This window comes from Pseudorasbora parva, chromosome 23 (genome assembly GCF_024679245.1).
Source record: "Pseudorasbora parva isolate DD20220531a chromosome 23, ASM2467924v1, whole genome shotgun sequence".
NCBI lineage: Eukaryota > Metazoa > Chordata > Actinopteri > Cypriniformes > Gobionidae > Pseudorasbora > Pseudorasbora parva.
Window position 1 is genome coordinate 25,577,331 of NC_090194.1, and position 23,614 is coordinate 25,600,944.

The following is a 23,614-nucleotide window of genomic DNA, read 5'->3' on the forward strand; positions in this document are numbered from 1 at the left end:
TTTGACCTTCTGGTCCTGTTTGGGTCCACTTATGCTGGATATGATACAATATTCAATTGGTCAAGGATCCTTTCCACAAAATATGAACATAGCTATTATATATCTTGTTAAAAAAAAGATAAGGACTGAATATCATGCTCTAGTTACCGCCCACTCTCTCTAATTGGTACAGATATTAAAATTCATGCAAAAGTTTTAGCTTGCCGCCTAGAAGACTTTATGACCAAACTTATTCATCATGATCAAACAGAGTTTATCAAATCTTGCTCTGCCTCAGATAACCTGCGTAGACCGCTTCACATAATTCACTCATCAGAACAATTGATTTCTCCCTCTGCAATACTCTCTTTAGATGCAATGAAAGCATTTGACCATTTGGAGTGGAACTATTTGTGGGCAGTGCTAGATCACTTTAGCATTGCTAGCTCTAACTTTATAAACATGATTAAAATCCTGTATGCTAATCCCTCAGCTTCCATTCTTACAGGCCAGGTATGTTCACAACGATTTCCAATTGGAAGAGGCAATCGTCAGGGTTGTCCTCTTTCCCCTTTACTCTTTGCTTTATCTTTAGAACCTCTTGCTCAAGCTGTGCGTCAGTCAGAACTTATAATCCCTATATTGGTTAAGAACACCTTTGACATTGGTCTTTGACATTTTCTGGTTTTATTCCAGTGGTGCATTTCTTCAAATATTTAGGTGTAGATATTTATCCATCTCTGCAGGACATTGGGTGCGTTTACATGCACACCAGTAAGCTGATAACTCCAAAAAATCAGCTTATTGAAATAACCAGTTTTCCCCGTTTACATGCAAACCAGTAAACGGACAACGCAAGTAAACCGCCTTTACATGACTATTTATAAACCGGGTTATTTCCCTGTAGTGCGGTCAAAAATAATAATGTCTGTATATCTGATGTAGTTTTTCAAATGTTACGTCAGTTGTGATGTTAAATAAAGCATGTACCGTGTCAGCGGGAAACTTACATATTAACCCTTATGCAGTTATGAAGCGTTTTGACTGAACCTCTTCAACTTCTGCAGCATGTGATGAGAATAACACATCTTTACAATTTTTTGGGTCTTAAACGAGTCTGTGTTTGTGATATATGTCCTTATTTCATGCAAAACGCTAGCTTGCTCTGTCTGGATGCCTTTAAATCTGCTCTAAATTTGCGTTTTTTTCACTTATCACACATGCGCACTTCAATAAGCCGACAGAAAGCATGTTAATGTGTTTACATGCAACGCGAAATCGAGGTAAGAGGCAAAAAACTACCTGGCCGCTATCCCTTATTGGGCATTATCGGCTTAAGAACGTGCATGTAAACGCACCCATTGTTTCAAAAAAAATTTAACAACAACTTGGCTAGAGTCACCACACAGATCTTGCAATTTGGACACAGCTTCCTTCTTCTTTACATGCTAGAATATCTGTTGTTAAAATGAACATGCCTCGTGTTAATTTCTATTCCTTTATGATTCCTATAAATAATAAATTAAGTTATTTCAAATGTGCAACTTCATGGTGGGCTATTGAGGAATCTCTGGTTTCTCCTCACAATATAAAGCATTTGTTTTTTCCTGATGTCTCACTTAGACAATGTAAACTTTATTTTGGCCCTATCATAACACATTTTATTTCTACTTGGAGAATGGTGGTGAGAAAGAGCCAAATTAGATGTGGCATCATCATTCACTCTGTTCCATAATAAAATAATTATATCAATTGATAGTTGATACACAAAAATATTTTTTTATCAGGAAAGAACCCATTTCACTGTGCACAATGGGTTAAATGTAAAGTATACTCCTTTGGTGATATCTATGATGATAGGCCTGAAATAATTTTAAGATATTAAGGATCTGTTTACAGGTCCTTCTAAAAAATGTTGCATATTGGGATAAAGTTCATTATTTACCATAATGTAATGATAACAAATAAACTTTCATATATTTAAATGTATTGCACAACAACTGAAATATTTCAGGCCTTTTATTGTTTTAATACTGATGAAAAAAAAAAAACATTACTGATGATCTAAAAAATTAGCATATTTCATCCGACCAATAAAAGAAAAGTGTTTTTAATTTTAAAAAAAATTCAACCTTCAAATAATTATGTTCAGTTATGCACTCAATACTTGGTCGGTAAACCATTTGCAGAAATTACTGCTTCAATGCGGCGTGGCATGGAGGCAGTGCCGTTTCTAGGCATAGGCAAACTAGGCGGTCGCCTAGGGCGCCAACAGCTGGGGGGCGCCAGTGAGCCCCCGCCCCAACAAGATTTTTTAGTTATTTCATATATATTTTATTATTAATATTTCGTACTTTTGCTATTTCAAGGCATTATGATTAGTTGTGATTATTGGAGTGAAGTCGCCATGGTGATAGTGGCGCTGCTGTAATGAAATGAGATCATGTAGAGGGCGGCAGGGAACGTCGTCATCCGTGGCTGTGTCCGAGTGAAAAAAATGTAACTGGAGTGGATGCAAACACGGAGGTGATTAACATCAAACAGATCGCACTTTATTTCCCGCCGAATTCTCATCACAAACTCCCTTTCCGTCCACAGCATTACTTAATAAAACAAAATAACTGACTGTTAGCAACAGAAAACAGAAAATAATCCCCACACATGGGAGCACAAGACTCAGTGCGCACATACACAAAATGCAGACTTCGTTTGCAGGGAGTGCGCGCAACTCTTAAAGGGGCCACACTATATTTCTACTGGTTACAGCGTGCTTTAGTTTCATCATCATGAAAAGGTCAGAGCCATCAGGGGCTCAGTATCGTAAAAAGAAAAAAGAGGAAATATAAAAAAAGAGAGCGCAATATACAGGTAAGTTAGCCTACTTGGTTACTTGTTCTCTACTAAGCTGGTCGCTCTATCATAACGTTGAGCAAAACAATACACTGAATATTAGTACTGGAAGGACCACACGCCATGCTCATTTCAGGTGCAGAACATTATAGCAGTTCATTTGAATATTTTTTTTTTACATCAGAGATAGCTGTTTAGTGTAAATTGATCAAGTAGGCTAATACTGTCATAACCATGGGCGTCACTAGGCCCTTTTTTATGAACTTATGCATCAGCCCCCCCTAAAAAAATATGTGATTAACCTTTAAAACATATGAAACTGGCGCGAGGCTTCGGCTACGGCTTTGTCCTGTCTTTTAGTCTTTTAGTCTTTGTGTCACTGTGTTCTTCAATACGCAGCGGCGCCGAGTGACATGGTTTTCAAGCTATTGTTATCAAATTTTTTGGCTTTCAGATCATCTTAAAATACACACGTGTAGATCATAGAAATCAAAATTTTCTCAACCCCCCAACATCTGTGATCTTAGTGATAATACACCTAGCTATATTATTCGATTAGAGGGCGATTACCTCGATTATTGCATGTACAATATGCCCATCAAATAAGGAAGGGGGGGTGCAACATAGGAATCTTGCCTAGGGTGCCAGAAAGGCTAGAAACGGCCCTGCATGGAGGCAATCAGCCTGTGGCACTGCTGAGGTGTTCTGGAGGCCCAGGATGCTTCGATAGCGACCTTAAGCTCATCCAGATTGTTGGGTCTTGCGTCTCAACTTTCTCTTCACAATATCCCACAGATTCTCTATGGGGTTCAGGTCAGGAGAGATGGCAGGACAATTGAGCACAGTAATACCATGGTCAGTAAACCATTTACCAGTGGTTTTGGCACTGTGAGACTGCAGGTCGTGCTGAAAAATGAAATCTTCATCTCCATAAAGCTTTTCAGCAGATGGAAGCATGAAGTGCTCCAAATTCTCCTGATAGCTAGCTGCATTGACCCTGCCCTTGATTAAACACAGTGGACCAACACCAGCAGCTGACAGAGCTGTATGCCAAAATCATCAGTATTAAAACAGTAAAAGACCTGAAATATTTCAGTTGGTGTGCAATGAATCTAAAATATATGAAAGTTTATTTTTTATCATTACATTATGGAAAATAATGAACTTTATCACAATATGCTACTTTTTGAGAAGGACCTGTATACCAGGAACTTCCTTTTTCATGTACCTTTGCATTAGGTCAGCGCTTCGGGCATATGGATTTCCCTGGGATACACGACTGCCTGTACAGCCCTTGCTGAAAGCATTACTTCCAACTGATAATTCGGTTATTTCTGGTTCAGGTATTTACTCTTTTCTCCTTAAAAACTCATACAAACCATTATCCATAGCAACTGTCTGGTCCAAGGATATCAGTGATGGCTTTCAAACTTTTCTGAACAAATTTGGGAGACAATTACATCATCCTCAAGAAACCCAAATCATCAGATGATCCATTGGAAACTTCTGCATAGACTTTATCTGTCCCCTTTAAAATGCTTTTATATGCATCTGTCACCTTCGCCAAATTGTAATTTATGCCATCAGAAGGCACTTGGTACATATTTACATTTCTTTTGGGAATGATCTGCACTTTTTCACTTCTGGTCTCAGCTTGCTTAAGACATATCATTTCTGTTGAATAAGGATATGGTCTTAAATAACTTATCTGAAATGTTTGTTCTGAATGAATTGTCTTTGCAACAGAGAAAATTACTTTTAGCTGCTCTCACTGCTGCAAATAAAATGTTAGTTAGCTGCTGGATTCCTCCACATACGATGTGCAGACGTGTTTGTGGCTTATCTCTGCTGGATATTATTTCTTTGGAACTATCAACAGCTCGCATTCATGGAGCAAAGATAAAGACTTTGAAGATCTGGAGTGCTACAAAGCTCAATGGCCCTCCTTTATCAAAAGTGCGTACACCAAATTTCCAGCGTTATCCTTGCGTACACCCAAACCCACGGTGACTTTGAGATTTATCAATATGGACGTTGGCGTACGGCACGCTCAAATCCTACGCCAGCTCAGGAGGTGGTGTACGCACGTTTGTGTTAGTGTGAAAATGCGCAGAAAAACAAGTCATAACACCACAAAACGCACTGACAAGATATGCTATATTATGACCCACTGTTAAAAACCACAACAACAACATTCAGTGTTTATTTTTGTGCAACATGAACGTCAATGTTTAATTTGTGTGACTTTATCAAAGCGTTTGATTTGTAGGCATACGTATTCCTCCAGTCGCGAGCCTGTGCGTTTTATCTGGCGTTTCAGGCCCGCCTGGCCCGTCAGCTGCACACGGACTGACTAAAATAATTCAGACTGACAAAATAATAAAAATGACCTTCATTTAAATAATAATAAAATCAATAAAAACGACATTCTTCTTCTGAATAACAAGCGTCATTAAGAATAATAATCATAATAATAATTAATAATAAGAATAATAAGAATCTTACAAATTGTCATGTACAGTATTGTTCAAAATAATAGCAGTACAATGTGACTAACCAGAATAATCAAGGTTTTTAGTATATTTTTTATTGCTACGTGGCAAACAAGTTACCAGTAGGTTCAGTAGATTGTCAGAAAACAAACAAGACCCAGCATTCATGATATGCACGCTCTTAAGGCTGTGCAATCGGGCAATTAGTTGAAAGGGGTGTGTTCAAAAAAATAGCAGTGTCTACCTTTGACTGTACAAACTCAAAACTATTTTGTACAAACATTTTTTTTTTTATTTTTTTATTTTATTTAGCAATCCTGTGAATCACTAAACTAATATTTAGTTGTATGACCACAGTTTTTTAAAACTGCTTGACATCTGTGTGGCATGGAGTCAACCAACTTGTGGCACCTCTCAGCTGTTATTCCACTCCATGATTCTTTAACAACATTCCACAATTCATTCACATTTCTTGGTTTTGCTTCAGAAACAGCATTTTTGATATCACCCCACAAGTTCTCAATTGGATTAAGGTCTGGAGATTGGGCTGGCCACTCCATAACATTAATTTTGTTGGTTTGGAACCAAGACTTTGCCCGTTTACTAGTGTGTTTTGGGTCACTGTCTTGTTGAAACAACCATTTCAAGGGCATGTCCTCTTCAGCATAGGGCAACATGACCTCTTCAAGTATTTTAACATATGCAAACTGATCCATGATCCCTGGTATGCGATAAATAGGCCCAACACCATAGTAGGAGAAACATGCCCATATCATGATGCTTGCACCTCCATGCTTCACTGTCTTCACTGTGTACTGTGGCTTGAATTCAGAGTTTGGGGGTCATCTCACAAACTGCCTGTGGCCCTTGGACCCAAAAAGAACAATTTTACTCTCATCAGTCCACAAAATGGTCCTCCATTTCTCTTTAGGCCAGTTGATGTGTTCTTTGGCAAATTGTAACCTCTTCTGCACATGCCTTTTTTTTAACAGAGGGACTTTGCGGGGGATTCTTGAAAATAGATTAGCTTCACACAGACGTCTTCTAACTGTCACAGTACTTACAGGTAACTCCAGACTGTCTTTGATCATCCTGGAGGTGATCATTGGCTGAGCCTTTGCCATTCTGGTTATTCTTCTATCCATTTTGATGGTTGTCTTCCATTTTCTTCCACGTCTCTCTGGTTTTGCTCTCCATTTTAAGGCATTGGAGATCATTTTAGCTGAACAGCCTATCATTTTTTGCACCTCTTTATAGGTTTTCCCCTCTCTAATCAACTTTTTAATCAAAGTACGCTGTTCTTCTGAAAAATGTCTTGAACGACCCATTTTCCTCAGCTTTCAAATGCATGTTCAACAAGTGTTGGCTTCATCCTTAAATAGGGGCCACCTGATTCACACCTGTTTCTTCACAAAATTGATGACCTCAGTGATTGAATGCCACACTGCTATTTTTTTGAACACACCCCTTTCAACTAATTCAACTAATTGCCCAATTGCACAGCCTTAAGAGCGTGCATATCATGAATCCTGGGTCTTGTTTGTTTTCTGAGAATCTACTGAACCTACTGGTAACTTGTTTGCCACGTAGCAATAAAAAAATATACGAAAAACCTTGATTATTCTGGTTAGTCACATTGTACTGCTATTATTTTGAACAATACTGTAGTTATTAATGTGAATGAATGGTAGTACTCCATCATCACTATTGTACACCCAAATACATGTGCCGTGATACGAAATTAAATGCTAATTGTTTCAAAACGTGCTGTAAAATAATGCATTGTGATGGTCATTTATCATCCAAACAGCTATTTAAACTGCTGGAGTGCGCTTCTCAACCTCCTAAGAGTACTCGTAATTTGGGTCCATATTTTGTTTTTGTAGGTGCCTTTAATCCCACTCTTTAAACTCCCAAATAAAACAATTTTGTTTTGTTCATTTTTCACTTCCCTGGTGATGGTCTCAATCATCTCACTAGTTCAGTAGTCAGGGCACTGATCAGGGAGTCAGCCCATTGACTTATGTCCTAATCAGTGCCCTGACTAGTGGACTAGTAAGATGATTGAGCGCGCCCAATCTCCACGTCGGAGAAGTTTCGCTTCTTTGCCGTCTTCTGTTTGTCCATGACGTAAAATGAGGGCGTGGGAGAGGCGGAGACTTGAATATATAGGGGCGTGTTATTCTAATGACGATCGTTTTCAGCCTTCACATTTATCAAGGGCAAGTATTGCGTACACCTGGATTGCAGAGGTACGCACAGTTTCATAAATCAGGTGGTGAGAGGAGTGTAAGCATAATCTTACGCTAACATATACACCAGTTTCTACGCAAGATTGATAAATGAGGGCCATTGTGTGGAGTCTGCATACTATATCAAGGTGCTTTGTATATGTTATCCTCAGCATCTAATAAAAGCAAAATTTGACTCAAAATAATAAACGCTCAGCTTGGTGGTATGTTTTCTAATTTATCACTACTTCTCAATCCTCTGTTCATTAGTGTCTATAGCCTTCTGTCTGTGCATGGCCTAACATGGTCTCTGTCCAGGTGGCCTATCGTAGCCTTCATCGTGGTTGTCTCTGTAAAAGGAAATATCTCAAAGCACATCCCTGCACCCCCAATCATTCTACAGTGGGTTTCCCATATTAAGAAGGTAGTGTCTTACAGGACTACAGACCATCTCATCGATATACTAGATATTCATTCACAGTTATGTATTTTATGATGGTCAAGACGGTTGGGCTGGGGCGGTATGGATTTTTTATTACTGCGGTTGAAAAGCAAGAAATTCCCACTGTTCAGCGGTAAACCGCTTTTAAACCCTGATGCCAAACTGTGTTAAATAAAATTTCGTCCTACAGTGTTTTTTTTACATTACCACAGTAAAAGATGTGAATGGGTATAGACTTAAGCAAACAAAAGAAAGAAACGTTTATAATTCCCTACAAAAATGAGTGTGATGATTTGGGAAAAGAAGCGAGATGTTCCTGTGGGATAAAATGGACTAACGTTAGGCCTATTGTTAAAATGTATGGAAATCGAAATATCAGAGTTAGGCAGTTTTGTAATGGTCCATTGTATTGCTAGGAAAGGTTTAGAACCTAGGTGAGAGGGACCATATGAGATACTCTTAACTACAGATATGAGTGTTTGCCTTAAAGGGAAGGGTGTAGGAACAGATAGATGTATCATTGGTCACAAGTTACACCTTCTTTAGTGAGTGAACAAAATTAGAATGATGGCTTATGGCCTGAAATTGAGCAATGTTCTCCCATTAGCTTTAAAGTTTGGGAACAGAGGAGTGATGTTTAATTATTTTTCTGCTTTTTTTAATTATCCCCAGTGATGTTGATTAGAGATGGTTGCAAGTTATTCTCGATACACAACGATGATGGTATGCTTGTGTTTAATTTTACTTGGCATTTGCTAAGGAAGCCAAGATGTATGGACCCCTCAAGCAAAAGGAATCACTAGAAATGCAACTTTGAAATCTGGCCAACATTTTACTTTACCCTTTATTTCCAAATGGGGATTATGGGAATGAGTGCCAAGTAATGATAAAGATCTTGCTAAATAACATAAGGACATCTATGGGGGATGTAACTATCACCATCAATGTCATGTTACCACAGCAGAGTAATCTGGCCAGTGAAATACTATTCTAGTAGGGGTCAAAGATGAGAAATTTGTTCAAGAGAACAATGTGAAATTGTGGGGTTAGACCTCATAACTTCTACTAATGTGGAAATTAATTTAATTTTGAACCGTACTCACATGCTTACAATATGGGAATTATTGGCTCTAGGGTGTATTTATCCCATAGTGTTGCCATGCTAAGGATTCCTAAGGGATACTGCCTCGAGAACAACAAGATTCAATGGAAATTATGTAAGAGTATGGCATTCAGAAGATGAGAATGAATATCGGGAGACTGAACTAGAAACTGGAGAAATTGGACTGTGTTTTTATCTTTCTGCTGAAAAGTAAAATAAAGCTAAAACATGCCCAACTACAAATATTGCACCAGCTCGTGGTATCTTGTTAGCAAAAGAAACCAAAACCTTGATAAATGAAGCCCAAATGGTGCGACAATGTATCAAATATAATTTGATATCCCTTCTTGCCGTTTATGACCAGTAATATTGTGGAAATTTCACACAAATAAGGAAATGGTTGGAAAAGGAAGTAAAATATTATACCTCTACAGATCCATTGAATAGTTGAAGTCATAAACCTAGGAGTACAGTCCCTGACAAAAGTCTTGTCGCTTAACTATTTTCTAGAAATACCTGATATTAACCTGACTTTTAATTAATTAATTGGTGTTAGAAATAGCTCATATGAAAAGCTAAAACCCTCCCAAATGATGTTTAATGCACTGAAATAAATAATTTTCATAGAAAAAATATTTATCATTTAATCAAGACAGAAAGGTCAAATTTTGGCAAGACAAAAGTTTTGTCGCCTATACAGAAATTGAACAAATTTACTGCAAATACAAAAATATGTCAGCAAATTAAGTTGTGGTGCTGTGAGATCCAAATTTAATATCTTGTATGACTTCCATGAGCTTGAAGGACTGCATCCATGCGGTTTGGCAAGGATTCATACAATTTATTGATGAAGTCATCAGGAATAGCTAAGAAAGCAGTCTTGCATGCCTCCCAGAGTTCATCAATATTCTTTGGTTTCGTCTTCCATGCATCCTCTTTCATCCTACCCCACATATGCTCAATGATGTTCATGTCTGGTGACTGGGCTGGCCAATCCTGGAGCATCTTGATCTTCTTCGCCTTGAGGAACTTTGATGTGGAGATGGAAGTATGCGATGGAGCACCGTCCTGCTGCAGAATTTGGCCTCTTTTATGGTTGGGAATATGAGGTAGCTATGATTTCTTGGTATTTTAGACTATTGATGTTGCCTTCCACCCTGCAGATCTCTCGCACACCCCCATACTGGATGTAACCCCAGACCATGATTTTTCCACCACCAAACTTCACTGTTTTCTGGGTGAATCTCGGATCCATTCTGGCTCCAGTAGGTCTCCTGCAATATTTGCGGCGACTGTGGTGTAATTCAACAGAAGATTCATCTGAAAATCCACCTTCTGCCACTTTTCCAGCGTCCATCCTTTTAGCAGGCTGTGGGCCTTGGCAAATGCCACACGATTTTTCAATTGTATTTTGTTTGGTGCTGGCTTCTGGGCACTGATTCGACCATGGAGGCCATTTCGAGACAGAATCCGACAAACAGTTCTGGTTGACACAGGGACTTCAGGTGACCAGGTCTCGTGGAGCTCTGCTGCAGTGGAAAATGGGCTGGCCTTGGATTTTCGAGCCAACAAACGGTCCTCTCGAGCAGTTGTCTTGCGGGGTCTGCCTGACCTGGGCTTGCCAAAAACGTCTCCAGTCTCTTCAATTTTTTTTTTTATCCTCTGTACTTGACACTAAGACACATCGAAGGTATCTGCCACATCAGCAGTGGATCTGGTCTTCAGCCTCTTGATAATCAAAACTTTAGTCTCAGGGTGAATCTTAGGCATGTTTGCAGAGGTCTAGTTGCAGTTGATGTGAAGGTGTAGCGTACTGGGGTTCTTTTTATACACACTTGAGACCTAATTGATCCATTATTAGTCACAGGTGAAGCTCATATGACAAGGTGACAACACTTATGTCTTTGCAAAAATTGACTCAATGGGCTTTACCAAGCTGTGAATATTAGAATACTTTTTGAAAGTTTAGTTTTTCACTGAAACATTATCACTAAAGCTGATGGGATTAAAATGAGCCATTTCTTGTAAAAAAATATTGATTAGAAATATATTTCAGCGGCACTTTAGGTCAATTTGTACACAAGTGACAAGACTTTTGTCAGGGACTGTATATGGGGAGACATAGCGGGGGTATTTGGTTCTGTCAATTCAATAAGTAATACTGCGCAAATGAGCCAATTAAGTGAATAAACTCGGTGGGTGCGAAAAATGACAGGAAAAGGACTCATTGAAGCTCAAAGGTTCTTTACATATCATAGCAGCAGGACAACATCTTAACAATGTAGCAAAGGAATTGGCAGATGCATTAGTAAAATCATCTAATTTTGAGATACATCGTGCAGCATGTTTATTTCTAGCTCAGAATTTAATGGATCAAATGGTAGAGGATGTTCAAGTTATTCGAATGGGTAAAGTTCCTGAATGAATAGTAGAATCTTTGTTAGTGGTTTTTGGTAATCAACTTAATTTGACTTCTCCTAAACATATTCCATTAGTTAAAATTGCTATCGATGAAGACTCTTTGACAGGTTCCAGCACATTACCTTTATTTATGATATGGCCTCAATATGGACAGCGCAATATAATGACAGTTAGACAATTCCAATCAGTGGGTGTTAGACAAGGAGATTCCATTATCAGATTAGGGAGAAATGGATATTGGGCTGAAGGCGAAACACCAATGATTTCTACTATAGACTGTTGTGTTGAGGAGCATGAGTGGGTAATTTGCTCATGTTCTACAATGTTTAGTCTATCCCTGAATGTATCTGCAGTTTGGGAAGTAGTTCCTTTAGATCAACCCAAAGGTGCATGGCAGGTGTCAGAAGCACAGTGGTGTATATTACATGATGGAATAAGTGAGACTATGATATATGGAGGGAAGTTGTGTCCAATTCCTCCTGATCCATTTTGCATTGAGATCCTCTATTCCTCTTCAATCGGGTGGAATCCATGTTCCACATGTGCAATTGTTGCACTTAGACCCACAGTGGTGGAATAAATATTTAGTAGAGGAAAGGAATTATGAACTCTTTGAAATGGTTAAAAGAGTTGAGGAGAGTTTTAAAGCAGCTCAAGAAGATGGAATTCAAGCAATGGGTCATGTTATCATACCAAATGGAGTAGCTAAATTGTTGTCTGAGAAGAAATTAGCACAAATTCCGGGGAATTTGTCATGGCCGGAATGGATAGTTCTAATTATAGTTGAAGTTTTTGTGTTTCTGTTAGTAATACAACTCATAAATTGTGTTACTAGAAGGAAATGTACCAAACCTGTTAGACTGGTTATTTCTAACCATATGGATAAAACCGAGAATAGGAAATACAGAGTGAAATAGGAGATTTTACACACTACACTACTTACAGAACATAACCTCACAAACAATCAACATCTGCTTAATGATTCACAACCCCAAGAGATAGGAATTCTTTAACATCAATGTTTATGTTTGTTTGTTATTTTGACCAGGAACTGGAGGAGTTCAGGGCCCGAACGAGTCCAGGCACTGGTAAAGATTTGTTAGTTTTATACTTTCTTAGAAGATTGGGGGTTCATATTAAATGCATAAACAACCATCCAGTAGAGCATTACAATAATCTAGCCTTGAGCTCATAAACGCATGTACTAACTGTTCAGCATTTTGCATTGAAAGCATGTGCCATAATTTAGATATGTTTTTAAGATGGTAGAATGCAGTTTTACAGATGCTAGAAACGTGGCTTTCAAATGAAAGATTGGTATCAAAGAGCACACCCAGGTTCCTCACTGATGATGCAGGCTTGACAAGAGCAGTCATCAAGTGTTAAACAGTATTCTAGGTTACTACTTGAGCTTTTCTGTCCAATAATTAAAAAATCAGTTTTATCTGAATTAAGTTGCAGGAAATTACTATTCACCCAATTTTTTATATCAGCTATGCATTCCGTTAATCTTGTGAATTGGTAGGTTTCGTCAGGGCATGAGGAAATATAGAGCTGAGTATCGTCAGCATAATAATGAAAACTAATGCCATGCTTCCTAATGATATCTCCCAGTGGTGGCATATACAGGGTGAAAAGCAACGGTCCTAACACTGAGCCTTGCGGTACTCCATACTGAACTTGTGATTGGTGTGACATCCCTTCATTTACTGCTACAAACTGATAATGGTCAGCTAAGTACGATTTAAACCATGCCAATGCAGTTCCACTAATGCCAATATAATTTTCGATTCTATTCAGAAGAATATTGTGATCGATAGTATCAAATGTTTAGCTAGTAATACAATTGATTTCTCTGTCTGAGCAACCTATAAAATCCAAACTAGGTGTCCAGGAAGACAGAGAGAGCTGGAATGAAGATCATCTCCCAGAAAATTGTCTCTCTCCTATGTCTGATATAAAATTATATAAAATAAATCTCTTTGCAAAATAACTGGTGTCCGGTCCTGTGAATTAAACTACCACGGGGAAATGCACAGACAGAAATGGTGGACTGAACACACACAGAAATGGTGGACTGAATTTAACCCAGGCGTCAAATCACAAACACACTAACCAACCATCACATTTTGCTTGTACAATATCAACAGTTTTCAACAAGAAGCATAAAAATTGAGCAAACCTATTGAAAATAAGAGCCAGAGCAAATACTTTATTGTATTTAACTACATTGTGTCGACATTTTTATATAGATATAGAAAAACATTCTGTTAACTGAAATACTAGTAACACTTCCGATATTCCTGTGCAGCACTTATTCCTTGCTTTGTTGGATTATTTGTTTGTCAAGTAGGGGAATGACCCACTACCGCCCGCTATTGTGCTGATTACTACCAACGAGCATCAGCTGTTTAGATGGTGTCGTCTTTAAGAGGTCGATGGGCCCCTTCTGGTCGTGTGTGATATACGCATCATTGAGTTTTTTGTGGAAAGTGTATTTATTTCTGTTTACTGGTTTTATATTTATTGTTCTTGTCTTCTCCCTTCAGAACCTGGGGTACCCTTTGGTTCCTGAAGTCCTTCGGGTGTGGTGGTGGTTTGCTAGACAGTCTGCAGTGTTCACAATGGGTGGAGTGTTGTGAGAGAATCTGAGTGGTTGCTGTGTTGATCTGATAGTCATGACAAATTTCCCAGGTTCTGAAGTGGTGTGTGTGTGTGTGTGGGTGCATGTGTGTGATGTTTGCTTCCACCTGTATGCTGGACCCTTTACCCACAGCTTTGGTGAAAACACACATCAGCTCTCTTAGTCCCTTAATAACCAAAGTCATCAACCATTCTCTACATACTGGTCATGTTCCATCTGCTCTTAAAACTGCTGTCATCAAACCCCTTCTGAAAAACCCCACTTCAGACCCTGAAGTTCTTGCAAACTACAGACCTATTTCCAACCTTCCATTCTTGTCCAAAGTTTTAGAAAAAGTTGTTGCTGCCCATCTTCAGGATCATCTAAATTCAAACTCCCTTTTTGAAAAATTTCAGTCTGGTTTCCGTTCCGCTCATAGTTCTGAAACAGCCCTGATCAGGGTCACAAATGACCTGTTGATGGCACACCATCGCTGCTCATTTTACTGGATTTATCTGCTGCTTTTGACACGGTTGATCACAATATCCTCCTTCAGCATCTCCATCATTCTATCGGACTCTCTGACACTGCTTTGAGCTGGTTCCAGTCATACCTGTCTGGAAGAACAGAGTATGTTTCCTTGGGAGGTGTAAAGTCTCAGACGCATACAGTAACGTGTGGTGTCCCGCAAGGGTCGGTCCTCGGCCCGATTTTGTTCACCATTTATACTCTTCCCCTTGGCCACAAAATCAACAGGCATGGAATATCATTTAATTGCTATGCCGATGACACTCAGCTATATATAAAAACCAACCTCACTTCATCTACAGCCACTCTGTCATCTCTGAGCTCCTGTCTTGAGGATATTGAGGCATGGATGAAGGCAAACTTCCTACAGCTAAATAGCTCCAAAACAGAAGCTATTTTAGTGGGTACACCACACCAGGTCCAGTCATCACCTATAACGCACATCACCTTCTCTGGTCAAAACATTCCAATTTCATCGACAGTCACTAACCTGGGAGTAAGATTTGATGCTCAACTCACATTTGAAGCCCACATACAACATCTGTGTAAGATCTCCTTCTATCATCTCAGGAACATTGCTAAACTCCGTCCCACACTTGGTCTGTCAGATGCTGAAAAACTTGTCCATGCTTTTATATCATCCAGGCTGGACTACAGCAACGCTCTCTTTTTTGGGATTCCTGGCAAAAGTCTACAAAAATTACAATACATTCAGAACAGTGCTGCCAGGATCCTATTGAGGATAAGAAAATATGACCATATCACACCCATCCTTCACTCGCTCCACTGGCTCCCTGTTTCATACAGGATTAATTATAAAATCATCTTACTTACCCATCAATGCATCCACGGAAACGCACCCCCCTACTTAAAGGAACTACTCGTCGCAACACAAAACTCTTCACGCAACCTCCGTTCTGGAAATAAAGCCCTTCTTCAACCATCCACAACTAAGCTCCGCACTATGGGGGATCGAGCCTTCTGCTCAGCCGCACCACGTCTTTGGAATTCCCTTCCAGAAAACCTTAGGGCTCCTCAAGCCATAGACTCTTTTAAGAAAGAACTAAAAACCTTTCTTTTTAAACAAGCATTTTTTACTTTTTGCTAATTCATTTTTTTTTTTTTTTTTTTTTTAATGTGTAGCACTTTGGGATTGTTTTTAACTATGAAAAGGGCTTTACAAATAAAATATATTATTATTATTATTATTATTATTATTATTATGTTTTATCTCTGATTTGTTTTGGTAACACTTTAAAAGACAGGTGCACTAATATGCATTAATTCATGCTTAATTAATGCACTGATAATCATGAGTTGGTTGGTTGGTTGGTTGGTTACTATATTGTCCCCGAGGGGAAATTCTGCTTGGGCACAGTGCAGAGTTGCTTCATAAAAGAACATCACAAACATCACAGATCACACAAATATTGCTTGGGCACAATGCAGAGTTACTTCATAAAAAAAATATAATAATAATAATAAAAAATCAGCAAAAGACATGCAAAAAGACAAAAAAAAAAAAAAAAAAAACATTGTTGACAACACAGGTCAATGGATTAAAGTGCAAGTTCTAAAGTGATAATATGTTTATTGCACATTGCCCTATAGTACCAGAACTTCTCTTTCCTTTCTCTTTTGGACACAACTCTTTCATAATTTCACAACGTTCAGCAGCTTAATGGAGGTTGGCACAAATGATAATTTTAGGCGATTCGTTTTACATTTTGGTAATTACACGTTTTACACATTACTAATTCCATATCTGATGACACCCTCTAATATTGCACGGTAGAAGATCATCATGATCTGACTGCTCACACCATACAACCTTAGTCGCCGTAGAAAATAAAGCCTCTGCTGTAATTTATTGCACAGGTTGTCAACATGTGTATTCCAGCAAAGAAGATTATTGATGTGGACACCTAAGTATTTGTATGAGGACACCTGAGTTACTTCCTGGTTTTTAATAACTACTGACTTGTGGTAACTTGCCTCGGGTCAAAGACCATCTCCTTTGTTTTTTGAATGTTTAAAATTAGATAATTTGTGTCACACCATTTAATGAATGTATCTATTTTGTCTTGGTATACAGAGGAGTCTACATCCTTGTACAAAAGGCTCAAGATCACTGTATCATCAGCAAATTTAATTATATAGTTGTTAGAGTGTAACACAACCCTGAGGAACTCCTTTGTTACAGTATTTGACCTTCGATAGTGTCCTATTGACCTTCACTTGCTATGCCCTGTTGTTTAAATAAGAATAAAACCATTTAATAAAGATAGTATTAACATTCATGTTTTTAAGCTTCTCCTAAAAACATGAATGAGTTTCTACTGTATTAAAGGCTAAACAAAAATCAACAAACAAGATTCTAGCATAAGCTCTTATGTTTTCAAAGTGTTTAGAAATAAAGTGCGAGATGCAAACAATGGCGTCATCGGTGCTGTGTTCTTGCTTATAGGCAAACACATCTAGCCTTGGCTCTACATCCTTCATGAATATAGACACAACAAATTTTCAAAACATTTCATTACAATTGAGGTTAAAGCTATTGGACGAAAATCATTATTCTATTAGGCGCCTGTTTTTTTTAGGCAGTGGAGTTATAAGTGATTTCTTCCACAGAACTGGGACAGTATGAGTATCCAACGACTGTTGGAAAATAGGGCACCATACCATTGATAGTTCTTCTACACAGCTTTTGAGCAGAAAAGCTGGTAAACCATCAGGGCCCGTGGCCGTGCCCATATGTACTTGCTGAAAAGTTGTTGGATGCTACATGGGTCCACTTCCAGATAACAGGTAGAGTCAGTAGCTGGCATGGACTGCAAAACACTGTCACATTCCTGAGCAAAGTTTTTGGAATCAAATCGCAGGAAAAAGTTATTCAGTTCATTAGATTTATGTTGATCGTCCAGTGTAATGATATGTTGTTTTGCAGGGTTCATATTAGTCACTGATTTCATTTTGTCCCAAAGTTTTTTTTAATATTTAATGTTTGGAAATTTTGTTCCATCGTTTTCTTATGTTTTTCTCTCGCATTAGTGATGAGTTTTTTAAGTTATTTTTGGATCAATCCCGCTCTATCTTTGCTTCTAAAGGCTTGCTATTTATGCAGTCTTTAATTTATTTTGTAGTATAGGGTTGGTTGTTGGGGTACACTACTATATCCTTCCTGGCCACCACATTATCAATGCAAAATAAATTTATAGTACTAGTAGCCTCATCAAGCTCTAAAGAATGAAAAATCGACCAATCTGTATACATGAAGCACCCCTTTAGTGTTTCAATTGCATCATCTGACCACACATAAATGGATCTTTTGTCGGGTTTACTTGACTTGAGTTAATGCATCACTAATGGTGAACTAACCCATTTATTAATGATTACTGCATCAGCAACTAATGAAGATTCTACATGATTAATAGATTAAGTAATCATTAAATTGTAATTCGTTTAATGTGTCATAATATATTAATTCCTTAATAACATATTATATTAACTAATAATTTAAATTAAAGTGTTAATTACCACAAGGGGTCAAAGCCATATTTTTCAAATTCCAGTTGTCTGCTTTAATTAATCATTAGCTAATGATTGATTTATAAAGGTATCATTTACTTTTTGGGGCACATTACTATAAACTAATTCAAAATGAATTCAAAACCCATATCCTTAATTACATATTACTTAATCAATGTGCCCCAACAAGTAAAGTCAGAACATAAGATACCTTTGTAAATCATTAGCCAATGATTAATGAAAGTTTAAATGCATGGCTTTGACCCATTGTGGTAATGTTCTTAAGGAATTAATACATTATGACATATAACTAATAACAATTTAATGATTACTTAATCTATTAAGGTAAGGTACTTAATCTATATAGGTCTTAATCAATAAGGTCTACTGGTTGAGCTACAGGCTTTCCTGTAGCTCAACCAGTAGAGCATGGCGCTGGGAATGATTTCAATTTGGCAATGATTCAATTCAATCTGGCAATTTGATTCTCAGTGAATGCAAGAACTGACAAAAATGTAAAATGTGTACAATCCAATGTAAGTCGCTTTGGATAAAAGTGTCTGCCAAATGCATAAATGTCAAATTGAAATATTATTAACCATGTAGAATCTTCATTAGTTGCTGATGCAGTAATAATTAATAAATGGGTTAGTTAACCATTAGTAATACATTAACTCATGATTATCTGTGCATTAAGCATGAATTAATACATATTAGTGCACCAGTATTGTAAAGTGTTACCGATTTTTTTTAATAGAAAATGTGATGTAATAGAAGCATAAATTAAACATCCACAGGAGAAAAGAAAAAAAAATCACACTAAAATTACACCACCAGTGTCTAATAGTGTAATTGCAATGTGGAAAAAGAGGTTTATTTTTTAGATGGAAATATCATACTTCGTTTAAGAAGCCTTTTCACAGACACCATGAACTCCTCCGTCTTGAATGTGTAGATTATAGGGTTAAGCATTGGAGGAAGTGTAGAGGTCAGAGAGAGATTAATGATCCTTGTGTTAGTGTTTATAAAGGATGAAAGTGCATATGTAAATGTGATGGGAACATAAAATACAGCCACTAATATTAAATGAGCAGTACATGTCTTTGTGGCTCTTTGGCGGTCTTGTGGGGTTGTAATTCTGAACAATGTCACAGCTATACATGTATATGAAAAGATGATAAAAAATACTGGAAGCCCAATAATCATTATTGGGTACAAACTACCTATCACAGAATTTGGAAAATTATCGCTACAGGCAGAATAATATATAGGTCCATGATCACAGTAGAAACTGTTTATGATGACAATAAATCTGCAAAAAGACAGTCTACTGATGAAAATTGTAGCAACAGTTACCATAAGCAGTGCCACTGCCCATGTTGCTCCAATTATACCAAGCATTGATCTATGAGTCACAATCATATGATACCTCAGTGGTAAACAAATGGCTATAAATCTGTCAAAAGACAGAACAGCAAGAGTTAGTGACTGTGTTGAAATAGATACATAGACAGAGAACATATTATACAAACACAATCCATATGGAATAAACTGATTCCCAAACAAAAATGTGTCCAGTAGCTGAGGGATTACAGCGGTACTCTCACAAATGTCTGTCAGTGATAAATTAAATACGGCGATATATTTAGGAGTGTGAAGATTTCTGTCTATAATGATAACAAGCATGAGGCATGAGTTTCCAAGCACAGTAATAATGTAGACCAAAAATAGAAATATATAATAGTATCTTGTGTGAGGTATACCAGAAAAACCGCTGATATAGAAATAAGATGGAATAGAAATATTCTTGTTTTGAGCAAAATCTTGATTCATGTTCAGTTCACTCACTGATCCTGTATTCTGGGCAGAAATACAGTGCATTATTCAGAGCTGTAAGCAATTATGGCAACACTTTATCTTAAGATGTCATTGTTACATTGTAATTATACAATTAAGTATTGAGTAATATTTCAGTATCAGTAGCTGGTATACTCACAGAAAGACGAAGAGCAGCACAATACAGTAAAGCTAATATAGGCAAACAGTACTTTAAAAAGACTTCCCCTGACCTCATACATACTGGACTATATATCCCTCAGATACAAATGACAGGCATCTCCAGACTTGTCAGTTGGCCAATCATAGCACAGAACTGGCATAATCAATTGCATCAGAATCACACAGTGATCCACAAAGATGCTGCAAGTAATTAAGAAGAAAGCAAAATTACAGGCACCAAAGGGCATGGAAGTTACAAGAACCTGCAGAATCACTGAAGGAAAGAGGAAAAACCAAGAAAAGAAAAAAGGAGAATCACAACAACTACAACCATCTAATGGCAATTCATATAACTATTGTACATTTTGGCTAATTGGTGGAAAAATGATGCACATTTTAAAAACCTAATAGTCAAATTTACAAAACGAAACAAGTTATTTTCCTGAAATATTAGGCTACTTTTAGCCTAATAAAATGTTAATTGTACATAATAGATTATTTTTTTTTATTTTTATTTTTTTTTAACTCAATTGATTATATTACACTCAAAAAACAACTCTGTCTGAATATGATTCCATCACTGATTCCACATAATGGAATTATGTTATCTACTCAAATACTTTATGTAGGATGAACCAGATTGAATTAAGTTATTTGGACACATCTAAATTTAGTTATAACAATTCAGTTTAATTCATCTTTCATGTTTCTTGTAGAACCACCACCAATGATTTAATCCAGTTCAGCCAAAGCGCTTTACTTTATTTGTTTGTTGTTGCCAACCAAAACTGGTACTGGTTACATCCATGGTATTCCTGAAGTAGGCACTCTTCTATTAACATCAAGTCAAGTTACCTTTATTTATATAGCACTTTTTACAATACAGATTGTTTCAAATCAGCTTTGCAGTGATAGCAAGAAATTAGTGCAACAAAATTAGTTTGTGGCTTTACAGCCGTTATGGAGAAAACAGTGATGTCATCATCCAGCCCTGTTCAAATCTACTTCAAAGGTGTCATTGCAGGCAATTTAGTAATATAGTTGAATATTTAGTGTTCCCAACTAAGCAAAAAAGAAAAAAGTTATCGCTCCCAGGGCTGCGAGAACAAAATGACGTAATTTTGTTCTTGCAGCCCTGGTTTGGGAGTTCTCGCAGCTTGTTCTCGACACATTGCCTGAGCAGAACTTTTTTTTCTCGGGTGTCCGAGAACTATCTTGTGATTGGTCAGCAATTTAAAGTGGGCGTGGTTAATGCGGAGAAACGCAGATGATCGGCACCTGCTTTTCTCGTGAAGTATGGAATGTACTGGCCAGAATGAACTTTGTTCTTGTTCTTGCCACCTCAAGAAAACAAACAAATTTCTTTGTTCTTGCAGAGTATGTACCAAGCTTTATGCTGCCTTCACGTGCTATCGGAAGTTTCCTACTTCCCACTTCAGAAGTTGTGATATCGAGCTTGTTGTGTTCTGGTGCTTTGTTTTCGGAAAGAATGGAGGACGCAAGGTTCATACTTTTGTGCGTCTTGGGAAAATGTTATTTTAACACTATAACCGTTTCAGTCATTTCCCTGTCCCAGAAAATCATAGAATCACTGGCAAACTCTAGCAGTACAACATGAATGCATATTGTTTATAATCACATTCACAATAAAGGCATAATGTGGACCAGGCTGCTTAAAGACTAAAATGGCAATAGTTTTCAGCCATACATGATCCTATTGCATAGCTACTTTTATCACACTATCGAGATAGTCAGCTTGCTTATTCTGGAATGATGGTCAACTACATGCAATTTTTGATGTGTTTAAAATAATATGCTTCAAATGATTATTAATGTATGTAAATATGTACTACTTAAATGACAAGACAATGAAATTGTTGCGGAATATAAACTAATAAAAAACCTGCCAGAGCATAAATTCGTCTCCCATGCACCATTTTTTAATGGTTATGCCTTGCCCATCTCGGGAATTTAGGTATCAAAATTATTTCCGAACTTCCCAGTGGTAAACACGACATCAGAGGGCGTTCATGTGCAATTTTTACCTCGGAAACTCGTATTTGGACATTTTTGCGCGCACTGTATTTTCAGTCTAACAGTTACAGAATACTAGCTAGAGACATGAAGGGATCCTTCTTAAGATTCATCTGTGGCAAGGAAGAAAAAGAAGAGGAACAAGAGGAGGATGAAACCAAGCAAGAGAAATGAATGTGTTCTAAATCTGTAAAAAAAAATGTTTTCATTTTAATTTTTATTTTTTTAAATAAAGGTTTTCGATGGATATCAGATTGTATTTGTGTTTTTATTGTACTTACTCTGTAAGTACATGAAACAAGAGGGGAACAAGAGCCACTTTAATTTAAAACCCGCAGATTCATACTTACAGTTTTCTCTTTTAACTTCCAAAGATTATCATTTAAATATTGGGTTTTAAATATTGGCGGGGTTACATCTCCCCATCCCCTCATAAACTACACCCCTGAGTCACGTGCAGTTGCGCTAAAGAAAACCACCAACCCAGGCTCATTGGAAATACGTGACTCTGCCTACATATGCAGTCGTATCTGCCTGTTATCCTGTTTTTTATAATACACAAATGGGTAGGTTTAGGGAAGGGATTGAGTTACGCTTTAAAAATGTGTCTGAATACAACCCAGGCTCACTGGAAATACGTGACTCTGCCTACATTTTTGCAATACCCTAATTATGTACCTCCAGGTACATTTACCTGCACTTTTTGGGTGAAATGTCCACCGGAGGCGCTAAGTGGTAATATTTTTTCTCCATTCACAGACTGATCTCATGAAATGGCGTATGACACGCCAATTCTTATGCCATTATATAATACGCATAATCGCTTTTTAGCATGTTTATCAACGCCGTTACATTCTATCCCCCTACACTGCCCCTACCCCTAAACCTACCCAACACACACACACACAGCCCTTAAACCTACCCATCACACACACACAGCCCCTAAACCTACCCATCACAAGAAACATTCTGCATTTTTTAATTTTCAAAAAAAACATAATTTAGTATGTTTATAAATCCATTTACCTTGTGGACACACACACATATTCAGACACATTTTGAGCGCGTAACTCAAACTCTTCCCTAAACCTACCCATTCGAGTATTATAAAAAACAGGATATAACAGGCAGATACGACTGCATACATAATTTATTCAGAGAGTACAAATATCCCAAGTGTTCCGAGGCCAAACGATTGATTTGTGTGAAGAAAATCCCCAAAAGCGATCAGTAACGCCGAATCCATCCGCCAAAGATTAATAATAAATTTCAAATATTGCCGCCGAAAGAAACGTCAGGTCAGCTTTGACAGCTGTCGTGTGTCTCGTGACCAATTGCGTCATTACGTCAGCTTCGATTGTAAAATGCCATTGGCTCTCGTGTGTC

General features: G+C 37.6%; 1 protein-coding gene across 1 annotated transcript; it reads right to left on the reverse strand.

The window, feature by feature from the left end:
* Nucleotides 1-19,069: 19,069 nt before the first annotated feature.
* Nucleotides 19,070-20,029, reverse strand: LOC137062654 (olfactory receptor 13C2-like). The gene has a single exon (XM_067433551.1). The coding sequence runs from the start codon at nucleotides 20,027-20,029 to the stop codon at nucleotides 19,070-19,072; it is 960 nt and encodes a 319-aa protein (XP_067289652.1).
* Between the last annotated feature and the right edge of the window lie 3,585 nt (nucleotides 20,030-23,614).